The 17037-nt window shown below is 44.1% G+C and overlaps 2 protein-coding genes across 7 annotated transcripts in view; one reads left to right on the top strand and one right to left on the bottom strand.

The window, feature by feature from the left end:
* Positions 1-4936, bottom strand: part of zmp:0000000660 (arf-GAP with Rho-GAP domain, ANK repeat and PH domain-containing protein 2) — a 105988-nt gene extending 101052 nt beyond the window's left edge. Inside the window, exons 1-2 of one of the 3 annotated variants that reach the window (XM_026352671.1) lie at positions 4706-4936; positions 1590-2468 (exon numbers count right to left, since the gene is read on the bottom strand). In XM_026352671.1, coding sequence (XP_026208456.1) covers positions 1590-2401 — 812 coding nt within the window. In that variant the 5' untranslated portion in view covers positions 2402-2468; positions 4706-4936. Of the gene's footprint in view, positions 1-1589; positions 2469-2960; positions 3183-4705 lie in introns of those variants that run through there. The other 2 variants (XM_026352672.1, XM_026352673.1) reach the window with 2 other exon arrangements.
* Positions 4937-5226: 290 nt separating this feature from the next.
* Positions 5227-14365, top strand: dthd1 (death domain containing 1). 4 transcript variants are annotated; one of them, XM_026352674.1, is made up of 11 exons: positions 5227-6676; positions 6842-7292; positions 8070-8559; positions 9402-9732; positions 9940-10119; positions 10217-10503; positions 10595-10741; positions 11945-12234; positions 12319-12557; positions 12633-12690; positions 12763-14365. In XM_026352674.1, exons 2-11 carry the CDS (start codon positions 6848-6850, stop codon positions 13113-13115), a joined length of 2820 nt encoding a protein of 939 aa, XP_026208459.1. In that variant the 5' UTR covers positions 5227-6676; positions 6842-6847; the 3' UTR covers positions 13116-14365. The 4 variants fall into 4 exon arrangements, with proteins under 4 accessions (XP_026208459.1, XP_026208461.1, XP_026208460.1 ...); XM_026352676.1 differs by having other exon boundaries at positions 5230-6676; positions 12799-14365; XM_026352675.1 differs by having other exon boundaries at positions 5232-6676; positions 10238-10503.
* Positions 14366-17037: the final 2672 nt, after the last annotated feature.

Here is a 17037-nt window from a genome sequence, read left to right as displayed (position 1 = left end):
AAAACTAACGAAAGAGACAGTTATTTAAGGTAGATATCAATAAAATGAGAATTTGCTCTTGTTATTATGCTAACCTTAAGGATTGATCCATTCATTTCAGATAAATAATAACATCTCATTTAGGGTTATAATAGGCATATTCAACTATCAATTTTATAGTTTGGTGCAGTTGTGAGAGATGAGGCAGCATCACCAACAGTGCATTGTGGAAAACATCACAACACAGACAACTGAATGACTTTGGTTTAAAAATTCTGGATATTTGTGTGAGCAGCTAAATGAATCCACACCCCCAACATTCATGAATATGCATTATTACAGCAATTATAAAAGCAACAAGGGGACGGATTAATTGGACGGTTGATCCAAGTAATTTGTCACATAAAACCGAGTCCACAGAATTAGCATAAGTACAGCTGCTACTGCTACTGAGCTAATCAAAGCTGCACCACCTGCAGGCTCCACCGCTCTCTACAGCCTCCAGCTGCTGTAGCTGACATCACAGCAACAGCACAAACATGTGCAAACTAGCCAGTTATTATACATCCGAGGCGAACGCTGCTGCTGACCTGTTCAGCAGACAGAGCAATGCGGACGAGTGCACTTAGTGTCAGGAGAGCGTTACGGTGAAGGTTTAGGTGCATGTAGCCTAAAACACTGTGGACATTTTTTCGAATGGGCCAAGGCTTTTGCAAAACGTTCGGCTTTTCGTTCAGCACCGTCGTGTTGCGCTGGGTGTTTGTGTGTGTTGTGCAAAGCAGCTCTCTTAATAGTAATAATGGGAAATGTGAAGCAACAGGTTCTGTTGTCTGACGTGACTTTTACTGTCTTAAAGCGCTCACGCTCAACATGAATCAATATAAATAGATGGACAAACTTTAATAGATGAACAAAAATCAAGAGATTCTTAGACTGGGAAGCTGCTTATTATACTAATACTATATAGTAAACTATATTAGCTTATATCACCTTTTTAGAATTATGGTATCAACTTGGTTCCACATTATTAGTTCTTGTTGTGTCGTATGATAGCTACAGCCACCACTCAGTTAGCTTAGTTTAGGAGTTTTAACCGCCTGCAGGCAGATAAACAGCTAACCTAGCTCTGTCCCAACTTAACAAAGTTGGATTAACATCCAAACAGCTAGCTTGGTGGCTTTGCATTAATACAAACTCCAATAAATTGAAGGCTTATTAGCATTATTTGAAAAGGTGCTTTGTTGTTTCGTAGCTTAAAGTATGACACCATTCTGCGTAATATTTGTATAATATATTAACTTACCTTGTGCCTGCAGATGAACGTTAGCATTTTAGCTCAATCTGACACATAAGATAACACGTATAATAGATACTATTTTGACTTCCCCAGTCTTTAGGTCTGTGTACTAAAGTTGGGCTAAATGCTGGTTACCACTAATTATTCTAAGCATGATAACAATCAAACTAATCTTGTCAAACTAGCTGTTTCCATGTTTACCTGTTTTATCATCTAGCTTTATACATATCGTACTGTGTTGTCAGTCTTCTTATGTCACCCTCTGCAAAAAAGTATATTTGTGCATAAGTCTTTAACTTAAATTGTCCTCTACCTGTCCTGAAGTAGTGGTATGGTCGGGTTCGGGATTTCAGGAACAGGCCGGTGCCTCAGCCGGTACGAGCGAGTGAGCCGTGGACCTCTAGCAGGATTAATACTGGGCTGTGCCTCGTATATGGAGTTTTCCACCATTTCACCATGAAACCCCCCATGATCTTCAGTCATTGTCGGCTGGGGCACTTCAACAGGACCGGGGACGGAGTGGGTACTTGAAAATGTGGGGCAGTCTGGGGAAATCTCCCAATCTGATGGCATTTCAGAAATAGAGAGAGACTCACTGCTGCTGCTCGAGGACACAGAAGGAGGAATGTAGGTTGTATGTTCAGGTAAAGTTGTCTGGATGTTCTGGGGATTACGCGGGGCTGGTTGAGGAGGACGGACGTGTCTGCTCCCTGTGATATCCTCGATTTCTAAACCCAGTCCTGCTCCTGGAGGCAAAGTCTGACTCCCCTCCAAATTACACCCCATCTTCTCCTTTGGCTGGGGGTGTTGACAAGAAATCCCCCTCTTTTTGTCCTTTAGGAAAATATACCTCGGGTACGGAACGGGCTTCCGCTGCTCCTCACCATCTTCTCCGTCCTCACCGCCGCTCTGTGGCTTCAAACCTAATGCTTCCAAACTGCGGAGGATGCGCCTACGATGGCCCGTTGGAAGCACTTGGAGCTCCAGGAGGCGCTCATCTGTGAGGTTCTTGCAATCTTCCAGAGCCTGGTATCCTCCCTTCTGGAAGCATGAGGTATAGTGCGACAGGTGGAGGGAGGACAGCCACTCCACAAGCTCCTGGCTGGGCTCTGGAGGCTGCAACATAGTGCTCTAATTCCACATCTGCAACATGGGGAAGACTGTCGTAGAAGATGTAGTAGTCCAGTTTGAACTGTAGGCACAGAAAGAGATTCAAGAAATAAGTAATGGGAGAAGGAAAATGCAGTAAACTCAAGAAGCTGCACACAAACATTTTGATTGTTTGCACAATATGAACAAAATGTTAGAATGATATTGATCCTCTTAAACCCTCTTGGCAAGATAGGGAGCAAGCTATGCTATGTAAAATGTATTTTCCTTTAAGTTTAACGTGACAACATCAAAACACACGTACTGTACATTCAGATGTGAGCAAACGCCAGTCAACATAACCAACATACATTTGCAACAGTTCTGGATGAAACAGCAGGAAACAGCAATAGCTATGAGGAAATAACTTGCCACCCTCATAGCGGTACAGTGTGATCAGGTTTTAGTTGGAGACTCACATTATAAGTTTTGACGTTTAAATCGAATAACACACACACAAACAAAAAATGAATTTCTGACTAAAGCCAAGCTGACATCTTTGTTAGAGCCCCTTTTTCTTTCTTGCAGCACTTACCACAGCAGTGACCCACCTAATGACAGGCTACTGTTGATCGCGCCTTTCCTGATGTTTTCACATGAACCGTGTGGAAGAACTGCTCTCTCTCTCTCTCTTTCTGTCGGTCTAATCTATCGATCTCGACCTCTCTCCCACACACACACACACACACACACACAGAAACACTTATAGCTCACAGGAAGATACACCATCATCAGTATCTTGTCACTATTAGTCCACTTCTCCTCTTTGAAGTACGGTACACAGGCGACATAAAGTATTACTTCTGCTTTCAACTAAGTGTAATATTGTGCCATTGGCAAGTACATATACATTTTAATGTTTCATATTATTAGTACTGTAGTTGGTAAAATTAGAATGAACAGACACAGATATTTTATATAAGAGGACATAACAGTATCGTCCTCCTGATGTATTTCTGCACACTGGTCTGACATAGTGGTCTGTAAAACATCTGTATCTTTGGTCAATCAGTTGTGCCCACATATGTCCACATACATTTCAATCTGGTGAACACACACACACACACACATCACATCTTTGCTCATACATTGCTTTGCATTTTTTGAACACGGCGAACGCAGTCCCACATACCCCAAAGTCCCCGCTCCACACACGACCGCGTTAATACAGTCAATCAGACCGGCCCAGCTGTGCAGTGGAGTGTTAACATGCAGGGACTTGTGTTGGCTAACGGCCAGCGCAGACACACGCCAAAGCTTGCAAGCATATTTGACCTGGCACCACTCACAGCATCTTGGCCTTTTAGAGTTTTTTACGCCCACACGCAATAACACACCAACACAAGCCACACACTACAGCTCTCTCTCTCTCTCTCTCTCTCTCTGCAAGTGAAGTTTGCAAAAATAAAAAATAGTAGCTCACACACATGCCCCAGTGGCCTGAGGACATGTGGAGGGATGTGCATGCAGTCAGAGAGCATGATGCAGCGCCCATGAGCAACATATTTGAACCGACTGAAAACAACTTGTCAGTGCAACCAGTTGTTTCCTCTACATGGCTGCCAGCACAGCAGAGCTTGGGAGTCTGCGTTGCCACCCACTATACAACCTTCTGCTACACTGCAGGTATGGCTGTACAGTAAAAAAAACGAGTGAGTCACGGCATGAACGCCCATGTGCACACAGCAACACACACACACACCTGCCTCCTACTTCTGCATACCCCTCAGTCACACAACTTGAACAAAGTCCAAAGTGTCCCCTTCCTGGTTTGAGAATTTCAAAAAGGAAACCTGTGCAACTCCCTGATGAGACGGCGCACAGTTGAATATTAAATGAACATGACTGGGACTCTGTCACCCACGTTTATTAAAGGGTGTCATGTGAAAACTTCAGTTAACAGAGTTTCATGGAGTTAGAAACTTTGTTGGTGCAGTCGCCTGGATGCGTTATTGAAACCAAGCAGCAGCGATACACCGTGTGTGACGTGTGTAACGCGCTCGTCTGCGTGTTTCACCACTGACGATATAACGCAACAGATGACAATTAAAGTGCGGGTGACGCAACTGAACCTCCCTCACTTTGGGTTTTTAACCCGCGTTTCAATCACACAACTTGCTGGTGACGTTAAATCACAGATAATCGCTGCCAAACTCCTCCAAATCCGAACGCGTGGAAAACAACTAAATCATCCTAATTCCACTTTAATCCAGCCCCGTCCCGGAGACACGAAGTCAGGATTGTTGACGTAACGCGCTGCCGTGCGTTTGCAAAACTTACCTGCAGGTTAAAAAGCGGGGAGCAAACGTCACCCGCGCACCTTTACGCGCGCCTCGTGTCCACTCTCCGTCATGTTACGCCGGCCTCGCTCGCGTTCACCGACCTCGCAGCGTGCTTTTACGCACTGCTTCTGTTTCCGATGCCCCGACTGCTCAGGCGCTCAGAGGAACTCCACGCCCCATTTCAGCGGCAGGAATTCGGCACCAGCGGTGGTGCGAGTTGCAGAAGTGAAGTCACCAGCTTGCCGTCCTTTGCGCACCCTGTGCGCGTAAATATTGCGCGCTGCAGACGGCGCTGAACGTCCAGCTGGGCCTTGTTGCACCACTCCCCGGTTTGTTTGACAGAGGAGTCGGTGTGTCCGAGCTCAGATTGTTGAAAGGAGTCTGTTTCCACACTGAGAGCACGCAGATGATGGAGCTCCAACACGACGACAGAAATGGAGGCAGTAGTGATGCGTTGCTGGGAATATCGGCGTGTCCCAGCTTGATCCAGAGGCCGCAGGCTACGTTGTTTTTTCCACAGGAATGCAACAGCCTGCCTGGCACACATGATGAAGCCAGCTCCGAGGAAAACCGAGGAGCACATTTAGTTATCACGTTATGATCACCACCGATGATCATTTGTTCTGTTACTTCATGTTTTTTATTATGTTATAGAGCTGACAAATACACAGCTATTTGATATAGATGAGACAGAATAAGTACTGAGAGATGATCACCATTGTAAACGTGTATGTTATCAGGAAGTTAAGTTGTGACACACTGCTGGTAGTAGCAGTATTAATAGTAACTGTGTGATAACAGTGATCACACATGTGATAGCAATAACTTTGCTATAACATATTTATATGACAACACCATTGTTGTAGATGTGCCTCTTCAATCTAAAGGTCTTTATGTCACTGAATAACAATGACACATAAAATTAAATATGAGTCATAAATCAATAACATAACAATCAATACAACAATAACAATCATATAACAACTTGAATTCATATTTAGACTATATTTAGGGTTGTTGTGTCACAGCCCGTCCTTTTCCCACCAACTGACTTTATCAGTGCTAATAAAATCCGCAGTGATACAGTAAATATTGAGCAATGTGCAGAAACAACCACATGATGGTGACAGAGCATTGTAGTAGTGTGGTTGTCTGTTAAACAGTAACAGGCGTTGGACATGTCACAGTAGTAAAAACACGGGTGTAAACAGAAGGATTATTGATTCCTGAATTCTATTTAGCAGCATTAGTTGCAGGGTCCTGGTGTCTATAAGTTATCCCCCCTACAGGGTTAGTTAGGATCCAACACCGTAACATTAAACCTGCATGTGTCAGCAAATGGATCATTTTCATATTTATACTACTTTAAACTTAAGTTCCACTACTTTATCCCACAAATGCCATAAATAACATTTCCAATTACAGCTTTACAGGCAAAACGTACAATGATCTTAAAGAACACAACGCATTTCTTTTACACTTCAACAACCCAGTGGTGTGTTAAGAAAGGAAGCACACCACATGTAGGCTTTGAGGATCAGTCAAACAATCCGCTACGCCTTCAAGACAAGTGACTCTCCTAGTATTTAAATATAAAAATAGTATGCAAAATCCATCCCTGAGTAGTTGCCAGATGTGTTTTATTGATTAAGGAGTGGGTGCAGTTGAAGAGCAGGACATCTTTTACTATGTGGACCCAGCAACAATAAAAATGAGTGACAGAAGAATAGAGGAGCGGGCCAGGATATCTGGAGGACAGCACTCTGTCTTCCTGTGAGTCTTTTGCTCTGTGGCTCCTCTTTTGTCCCTCCCTACCACGCCTCCAGGGGTCGCCTTGGCAACATGTTTTACTACTGGCAGCCCCATAAATACACCATTGGCTCTTGTAAACTAGAAAAGCTGTACACAGTAACACTCAGTGCCAAGGACACAGCAAACAAGGGGGCTGCAGCTTCAGATCTAAACCGAGGTACACGAAAGGAATGCTATAACTTTATAGTTCATATTTAGTAGGATTCACTATAACTTTGTATAAAGTAGGATGTTGCTTTTGAATGATGCATAATGGCCTGACAAAGCATTAAAAGACAGGCCAAATTAGCTACTCCTGACCCCAACCTGTGCTGTTTTTCAGCTCGGCATGGATGCAAACCTGCATGTGAATAAAGAGACGGATGAAACTCCTCGCGGCACGAGAAGTGATGACAGCCTCCTCGAGGCGTTGACTGAAACTATTTGGGGACTCGAAGCTGTCAAACCCAGGGATCTAGATAAGAATGAGGCAGTGGGTGGAAGGAGATACAAAGGAGGAGAACCACGTAGAAACGGAGAGGAGGACACACAGAGAAGGAGCGACGAAGGGACGCTCAGTCCAGCGGAAGATGACAAGGAAGACGAAGGGAGGGAAAGCACTGATGAGGAGCAGGTGAAAGAGTGCAAGAAGAAAGTACTGAGAGCACTGAGGGAGCTGAGTGTCTTTCATTCAGACAGAGTGAGAGCATGGAGAAAAGCCCTCAGAGAATGTGGCTGCATGTTCAACACGTCCCCACCAGAGGGCAGCCGTCAACAACAGTCGACCACAGCCGGTAAGGAACATGATCTCACCTATCAAAGTCTTTTAGAGAAGTGAAAACATTTCATTTGTGTTGTTCACAATAACTAAGTAGCTCAAGTGTTAAATGTAGGCATCAAAACCGTTGGCAGGACTGTACGGACTTGTACTATGTTTCATTAAATTTGTGTTTTAGTGCTTAAGCATGAGCTGAAATGCCAATTTATTGGAGATAAAGTTGTGATGTGCCGGCTGAAGGTAAAGCAGCTAGTTCAAAGAGTGAATTGACACATGACTCTGAAGACGGCAGTCAGTGGATGTAGAAACACTTGAAGTAAATCAAGTGTTAGTAGAAACAGATGTTAGTACATTTGGAAGTCGAAATGTAAACATAGGAGGAAGTTTAGTCCTTTTTTAAAGGAAGTAAGTAGTTTAGGTTTTGGTGAATTTAAAGTGTCTTTGAAACACTGAGGAAAGTGGAAGTGAAATTTAAAAGCTTAACAAGCTGTTTTCAGTGTCACAGTAGCTCAGGGTCTTTATGGAGTTCAGGTTTCAGTAGAATATGAATTTGATGGTGAAACCAATAGAGACAGCTGAATGGCGCTGTGTGTGCTGAAACCTGTCAAAGAGTCAATAAAAATGCTCTTCCTGAAGTGTCGTTACACGTGTTACACACTGTTTATGCAAATCATGCAGGTTATCTGTAAATCAGCTATTTTCATAGTTTTTAACAATCCAGAAAATTACCAGCGGTTTGCCAAATAAACATTTTGTCCCACTACTCATGTTCAACACATCTGTTTTGTTTCAGAACCAAAAAGTGAAGTTGCACCTTGTTCGGACTCCTTCAGCGATACTTTGAGAAGTGTTGGAGAGGACGTACAAATAATTATGGACAAACTGAGCACAATCGTAATCAAGCTGGATACAGAAGTCACCCAGTTATCCGCTGGGGAGGCCTTCACTGTGGATGCAGCACATCAGGAAACCTCAGCGCAATCTGAAGACGGCAACAATCAGCTGAACGCCCGTGATTCAGCTGTCGAGGATGGAGGTGATAAAAGTAATACAGACGTGTCACCAGACACTGATCAAATGTCAGATTTTATATCCAGCACTTCCGTCTGTAACAATGTGGAAGAAACTAAGAAGGAATTGGAAGTCAAATGTCAAGTGGATTACAAAGAAGACTGTGTTTCCCTAGAGAATCACATAGATTTACCGGAGGAAACGGCAACAGGCGCGGGGACGGTAAACGACAAGTTCAGAGAGCAGACAAAGAGCGAATGGATCACAGTTGGGTACGTTGATGAAGACTTTAACAGACAGGTTCCTCTTAGGTTGCTGCTTACAGTGTCTGCATTAATCTGATCTTCATCTAAGTCGAGAGTATTAACAAACATAATGAGCCTTCATTTCAGTTACATTTCTCAAATGTCAGCTTTACATATTTGATGTCTTTTTAAAGTTTAGCATCAACACTAGGACTCAAACTAAAGTTCGGTCCGTTTGAACAATGCAACAGCACAAGATTATGTTACAGTTTTCCACTTGTTATGAGCAGCAGTGTAATTCACTTTGCTACCACCTGTGCTGACATCATAAATACTGTTTAACATAATGGATTTTTAAGACAGTGTTCAGCTTATCCTTTTGCTTTTTATCCCACGCGGGGCCGGATTACGAATCTGGACATGATTTAATTTAATTCCTCTCATTTTTCTCTGCTCACTGATTCAGAAGCAAACCCTGCTTCCTCACAGAGTGCGCTCGTTTTTGACCGCCTGGCCTCCCTGTAGTCAGCTGTGGTTTTCCAGTTCACTGTCAGGTCAATGCCCATGTTTGTCCAAAAGCCAGAAAATGAGAAACAATTCACATCATCACAAGAGGCCAGATCTTTGAAAGGCTGAATCACATCATATTCTTCATATAAGTGCATATTGTTGCTAGAAATGTTTCCAAAGACAATAACAATGATCATTTTCTACTACAAATTATACTGCTCCTATTACAGCTTGTAATATTAAGAGATTAAATAATCACATAAATGATGCTATGAGCAAAACAAGTCATTTGACTCATCAACTCTGTTTATATTCTGTGTCTTTTATCTACATAATTTCTATTTGACCATAATATCTAGGCTCAATGCTAAAGTGGAGGGCGGCCAGTCACACATACCAGATGCATGCTTTATCACGGCGTCTACAGGTGTGGCGGAAGTCCTGATGTGTGAAGAGGCCGACGCCTTCAGCTTCCTCATGGTGACCGGCTCAGAGGAGCTGGCCAGCAGAGTGATTAGGGTCAAAGTTCAAGAGGGAGCCAACCTGCACTTCCCCGTGACTGTGGCGGTGCCTTTCTGCACACGCTACCGGAGTAACTACAGGGACGTCGCTGTGAAGATAGTTGACGAAGAGAGAAGGACGAGCTACGTCACTCCAGTAACGACAGAGGGTCCACGCGGTGGGCAGAGGGTGAAGTTTTCTGTCGCATGCACCAATTAATGACATCATTAGTAACAGATAGGCCTCCATGAATTGCTCTCTATCTTGACCTAAAACCTGATTTAACATCACGGGGAGTGTTGCTATCTGTCACAAAGTGCTAATAAAGTCACAGTTCAATAAGCTTCATGTACTAAATGGCTCATTTAGTTTGTGTTGCATTTGTGTCTTTGACAGGGTACGTTTGCAGAGGTGAAGGTGTACTCGTTGGGCCTGTTTGCAGTAGTTTCCTGTCTAAAAAGAGAAAATTACACTATTCCCAGAAGGGGACTGTCACTCAAGCTCTCCGTGGACCCCCGCATTTCTCTCAGCTACCTCCCAGGATCCTTCACTGCTCCAGTGATCGCACAAACCATGGTATAATAACTGTGATCTAACGATTTTTCTTTTATCCTTCTCAGTCCAGTGTATATATTCTTGTATCCGAGAAGAGCCCCCTTATAATGCTGAACAGATGTTTACTCGCCTGCTTCAGGTGCAGCCAGTAGACGCCGTCCTCCTGGCTGCTGTCAAATCCAGAAGCGATGCCTATTACTCGGTGGTGTCCACCAGCCCACTGCTCTACCTCACCCACCCGAGCTCACAGCCCCTGAGAAGGCCCCTGAGCGTGACCCTTCCCTGCCCCCCGAACCCTGAAAAGAAGAGGGCTGCAAGAGGACAAAAGGACGAGTCAGAGCATCACCACACCTGCTCGGACAGAGCTGCTCTATCAGAGGCTCAACCTGCTCCCCACAGAGTGAGGTATGCTGCTAAAGCCTCTTTTTGTTTCCTCCTATTTCTTAATACCCTGCATTTGACAGATTGCAACTTCAACAAGCATATTTTGTGTTAGAACTTTGAAATCCTCTCAGGAGACGTCCAATGAGCTGCTGACTGTTCTGGGCTCGAGGGACAAACAGTGGAACGTCCTGGAGAAGGTTCATGTCAGGAACCAGCAGAACGGACTGGTGTCGTTTGAGCTGACAGAGAGCGTTGAGAGGTTTGCAGCAAAATGAATTTAAATCCTTATTTTAAAAAAGTGTTGGTCAGATGAATGACAACAGTAGTTGATGTTGTAAGGTGATAGTATATCTATAGTGCTGCTTCAACAGGAGCACAGCGCCACATTATATAGATGAATACTAAAAAGCCTAGACATGAAAAAGCCTAGAGGATTTTCTCCAGGTTGTTACTAAATTAAAAGACTTATTGTGAGCAGGCCTGAGTGCAGTTTTTAACTGTGTTTGGTTTTGACGTATGATGAAAAGCTGCACACGCTCTGAGCCGTTGTTATTCAGCCATCCTGGTTGTGATAAAAGAACAAACTTGGTCCCAGACGAGTGCAACCCCAGAGTCAGACTGGTAGGGTGATGGTCTGTCTCCCAGACTGTCTCATGGTGTCTTTATACGCTGGCTGCTCACACCACACAATTGTGGATGTAGTAAACCCTGCATCTGAGCACAGAACTGAAAACGTTCTCACGCGCATCAGATTAATTGAAGTGAAATCAAAAGGTTTCTATGTATCTCTGAGATGAGAAGTCTTGATTTAGAGGAACCATGAAACCAAATTAATCTTACAATCACGAGATGCCGGCTGTGTCACTATTCTCACAGCATGTGTTTGGGGTCCTCCACGTTAAGTAGTTCCCGACAGAGCAGAAGATAAGCACTCACACAGATTGTGGTTTTACACTGCTCTCAAATTGCATAACGATTTTACTTAGCAACTATGCAACTCCTCGCCAGTGCTTTGGCTTTTCATTTAGACATTTTCAGTCAGCGTGATAAGAAATGTGGAACCCCCGCAGTCAACACGACTTAAAACAAGAGTTAGAGTACGAGTATATGGTATAAAAGTAAATGTTTGAGATCACCTTTCTGTTGTAGTCACCTGTGTAAAAACATGAAATGTTGAATAGTAGACCTAGTTGTAAATTGTGAACTGTTCCTTTAATAAGGATGGATTCTCAGTATTTCCCCCCTGAGCTCTAATTATTTTCCTCTTTCTTATCTAATACAGCTTTCTTAGGGACTGAGAGATGTAGAGTAGGTAACATGAATTCATTAATCTGTCTTAAGTACAATAATTCCTGATAACACACTCCTCTCTCTTCAGCCACAGTGTAATCTCTTCACTGAGCTCCACCTCTTAACGTTGTCTCAGTGTCTCAGTGTCTGTCTCTACCTGTTCTCTGCTCAGACTGCTGGTGGTTCGCCTCCTCTCCCCGTTGCAGCCGCTTCATCTCCCCTCCCTGGCGGAGGAGTTGGAGGAGTCCGTCCGCAGCCACAGGGTCACCGTCGTCCTCCAGCGCCGGAAGGACGAGCCCCACACCGTCCTGGTGGCTGCCCTGCCCAGCAGAGACCTCAGCTGGGAGCAGAACAAACTGCGAGCACAGGGCTACAGTGACGTCCTGGAGACCTCGTCAGAGTTCCCGATGTGCGAAGGGGATCAGCTGCTCTTACATTTCAGTGGCAACGTCACCTCCACAGGTAGGGTGCAGGTTAGTATCTTCACACACTTTTAATTAATTGTATGTCGTCATAAAATGTGTAACTATGTCTTTTTCACAACAGGATTCAGAAACAACCTGAATGTTGATCGCATTACCTTCCACACCCAGCGCAGGAATCATCTCTTGGTTCATCTAACCGAAGTGGACCCATTCGGGAACTACAGCTCTCCTCACTACAAGGGAACTGTCATGTTTCATAAGGTCACCAGAGGTCAGTTGGCACTAAGCGACAAAGCCGCCCCGACCAACACGACGACACTCGGAGATCCCGTGTGTAAGCTGTCGCTGACTTTACCCAAGGTGAAGGATTCACAGAAACTTAATTTATCATTAAATCTGACCTCCACAATGAAATAATATATTATTTCATTTCAGAAAGTGAGAAGCATCAATCGGCCCATTACAGCTAGAGTGAAGTTATGTGAGGAGGCAGGTGAGTGAATTGTCCAAAGTTAAAAGTAAATCACTGTCAGTGCACCAGGAAATTCTTTAAGCACATTCTCAGCCTCTCTCTACCACCCACGGATTGCCCACCCACCAGATTCCCTGCCAGACTCTCTTCTTCTCTGGCTTTCTGGGGAGCTTTCGGAGGAGGACACAGCCCTGCTGGTGCTCTCCCTGCGTCTCCGCCGTAGCACCGCCCAGCTGGTGAAGCTCCGAGCCGGGGACAGCTCGTCCGCTTGGGCCTTCCACGCCCTGGCCATGTGGAGGAGGGGGCTGCCCGCTGCTCCACGCCAACCCAAGGCCATTCAGCTGGCGCAGAGCTTGGCCAAGAGCGGCAGGCCAGATCTAGCCAGAGAGCTGCTGCTGCGTCAGGCTGCAGCCACCGGGCAAAGCTCGCTGAAACAGGAAAGCTGAAAGTAAAAAAAAAAAAAAAAAAGCAAATGTCTTGCATGAGCGTGGGCGTCAGAAAAACTGCACGCAGTGTTTGGTTTAATCCACAAGAGGTCGCCATTGGATTGTAAACCATCAATAACATTTCAGGTACATGGTTACAGTAGTTGAAGTCAACAGTGTAGTGATGCTTGAGTAAAGTCAAAGGCATAAAATGGTGTTGTTGTTTTTTGGTTTTGTTTTTTTTTTTGTTTTGTTTTTTATCTACTAATTGTACTTTTATGCCTTCCTGCCTATAAACTGTCTTGTTATGTTAACACTATATAGAAATAACCTATTTTTAAATAATTAATAAGTAAAACTGGTCAGAACACGACCAGCGGCTAGTTCCTATTACTATCGGGCAGCTAGTTGCAACAGTGTTGCCAGCAAGTCAACATCAGATCACAACAATCTGTTTAAGATAGAGCCGTGACACTTCCCACATATTCAGTATGTGCCTAGTATTTTTGTGCAGTAATAATGTAGTTATTATGTAGTAGTAAATTACCTACAGTGGCTAGGATCAGACTTGAATGATAACTTAGAAATAGCTGTGTGCCGCGTAGCTGATTCCTAAACACACGTTGACCTTTATGTGCTGCCGCACTATAAAACCGGGGAGTTTTCTCAGATACAAAAACTGAGCCTGAACTTTTTGGAAGCATTAATCTTTGACAGCGCCTTCACATTCTCACTTTATTTAGTAGTTTGTCTCCAGAGACAGGTAGGTGATTTACACAGCCAGTCAGCCGCCTCAGCGTGTAAACAAACCCTGACACTGAGCCACGACCTCTTTTCAGCTCCCTGACACTGAGTCATCTTTAGGACTTGATGGAGTCTGTTGATAATTGATTAGATAAAAGCTCATCTCTCAGCATACTGAAGCTATATTTCTGGAAGGAGTGTGGATGCCGACATGCACACGAACACTCTGCATATTTTAATGTGTGCAATTTCATTAATTGCTGCTGGAGTTCACACAACTGAGTCTCAACTGGTCTATTTTTGGAGTTATTCACATCATCTTCACCATCACATGTTGGCCTCCCAGTTGTCATGGAACTGACTGTTCACTAAATCCTTCACTCACGTTGAACCTGTCACTAAAGCAGCTGGGCTGCTGATTTCTCTGCATAAAAAGCAATAAACACGGTCCCCTTAGATTAGCTGCTTCACTATTAGATCATGTGAACGTTTGCAGCTCAGTGTCACTTTATGACTTTGGGGAAGTTTACATTCTTGAAATAAAAAGCCAGTGTTGAGATGAAGTCATCTTTAAAGCCTTTTTTTTTTGTTGTTGTCTTAAGCATGAACACCTACCAGTAGGGTTTGTACTGGGGGTGGAGGAAACACACACAGGAACCCACAAGACTAAAGGTCTAGTGAACACACAGGCTAAACCTATTGTTATTGGCAGGCGAGTCTACATGTTTGTTTGTCTGTTATAATAATGAATTACACTTTGTGCCACTTGTGTTATTTCTTTAACATCATGTCAATATGTATGTTAAAGTGTCCAGCAGTGGTTGATCAACTGTTAACCAGGTTACCATAGTGTAAACAAACACGCTACTGTAACTGACCCACCAAGACGTCTGCCGGCTTGATGTAGTGAAGTCATACTGTAGAGTTGGAGCGACTGTTTCTGTAAATCTAGTGTTTATCAAGTCTAAGTATTATTTTTAAGTAGTTAAACAGATATCATAGACATTTTATATAAGACTAACTAACACGATGCTGTTTCTTCATTCCATGTCCTCAACCTGAACTAGAGGGAGGCATTTTAACATAACATAACGTTTAACCTGGGGACGCTCTGCAGCTATGAATTGCACATTTAGGTCCATCAATAACTATTGTCTTATTGATAAAACAAAAATAAGAATGGCACACATTTACCGTGAGAACAGATCTTGGTGAGAGGCTTTCTGAATGACCGCGTTGTATTAAAGAGCGTACACTGAAGTCTTTTTTTTTTTTTTTTTCTAGCTACAACCCATCCCTCCTATAAACGAACTGCAGGCAGCAGATTGTGCATTCTGTCTTTAGGATGACATTCAACTGGGTTTTTTGTTTTACATCTGTTTTCAGAGCCTTATGCTCCAGCTGTGTGACATTCTGCAGGGCCGGAGCTGATGCAGGGAGGTAATGATAGATGCCATGTGTGCAGGTGGGGACGCCAGGGGGGGGGGCTCCCGGTGGAAAACAGAAGAGACCACCCAGCGTTGCAAATGAGTGAGAGGGAGGGCAGTTAATGAAGTATGAGAAGGTAGCATGTGGAGCTGATGGCTTAACCAGAATGATTGCGTCACTCCCAGACATCCTTTCTTCATTGACCTTTTCTCGTCCCTTTATTTCCACCACCCGTCCACCGTCGCTCTTCTGTTACGCTCCTGAGCTATTCTCTTCCCACCTTCTCGTTCCCCTTCTCTGCGATTCTAAAGGACACGTGTGGCATCACTTGCAGGAGAGTTTTGTGCCTCAAGAGTGTGTGCCAGAAGGGGGTATCATTAGTCTGGCATAGGACCATCAAACACACACACACACATACACACACACGGAAGGCCTTGCTAGAGGTAAATGTCACAGAGGGGGCTCCCACAGCGCCAGGAAATCGTTTCCCTCTCTTATTTTATCCCCCTTTCCATGCCCCTCTACATTATTGAAAAGGCCATGCAGCAAGGCACTCTGGGAGGTTGCCCGTCGTCCAGTGGGGGGGGAGGAAAGCGAGGGCTGATGAGGTGAAGAATTCCCACAGAGTGTCGGCATATAGAGGTTCTGATTATTCACCGTTTGGTGATTTATTTCATCATCCGCCTCTTTGTTGGGATCTCTCTCTCTCTCTCTCTCTCTCTCTCTCTCTGACTTATTTTCCGGAAATCCTCGCTGCCTTGATCAGTCGCAGCTCTCACATGTTTTTAGCTGTCAAGGTAAAACTGATGTGATTGGGATGCAGAAACGGTTGTGAATGAACATGTGCGCTGTCACAGCTCATCCCGGGAGTTATCAGACTGTAGCAATCACATCTGGGCGAAAATACTTCTTTTCTTATCTCTCACATTAAAAAAAGAACAGAGCTGCTAGTGTCAAAGCAGAGAAAGTGGAAGGCCACATTAAGTTTTCTATTTGTTCTACGTTGCTCATTTTTAGGAGTCTTGTTTAATTACCAGGCTTCTTGTGTACTAGATTAAACGTTAAGCAGCCAGAAAATACAGATCACATCTATGGTAATTAGTCAAAGTGGCACTATACTATAAATCAAATCCTTCATTTTAGTTTTTTTACTTACAACAGAGGAGCCTGTATGGTGGCAAATATGAAGCTACATTTTGTGCATCCATGATAGAAGCAGTCAAATCAGAATAAAGATCAACTTGTGTCCCAGAAAATACAAGTAAATACAAGTATTGGAGTCCCTCCAAGGTCCAGTGGGTGATGCGGGTCAGTGTGCTGTGGTGAACCCTGTGATGAGTGAAAAATAGAGACAGCTCCAGTGTGGCTGCCCATTCATACAAAACAAGGATGGATCAAATCTCAGGGGTCATTCTCTGATTCACACCCTGGCCCCTGTTCCAGTCCTCAGTATGTGTGTGTGTGTGTGTGTGTGGGAGGGAAATATAGAGATAGAGACCTCTCAGGTGTACTGCTCACCGATCCGTGACAAAATCTTCATTTGTCCCTCATTTCAGTGCCAGACAGGCTCTGGCCTGGGCATCCATGGCCCGAGTTTCCCTCGCAACAGGCCATAGTCACAATGAGCGAATACTTCAAGCTACTTCAGTGTTTCTGTAAATGGATCAACGCCATAAGCCGTCGTCATTTTACAGCCAACAACCAATATCTGGGTTTATCCTCATTACATTTCTGCTTCTGCGAAGACTGAATAACTTGAAGTGACTCTTGT

This window comes from Anabas testudineus, chromosome 18, assembly GCF_900324465.2.
Source record: "Anabas testudineus chromosome 18, fAnaTes1.2, whole genome shotgun sequence".
Taxonomy (NCBI): Eukaryota; Metazoa; Chordata; class Actinopteri; order Anabantiformes; family Anabantidae; genus Anabas; species Anabas testudineus.
This window is presented reverse-complemented; position numbering and strand designations above follow the sequence as displayed.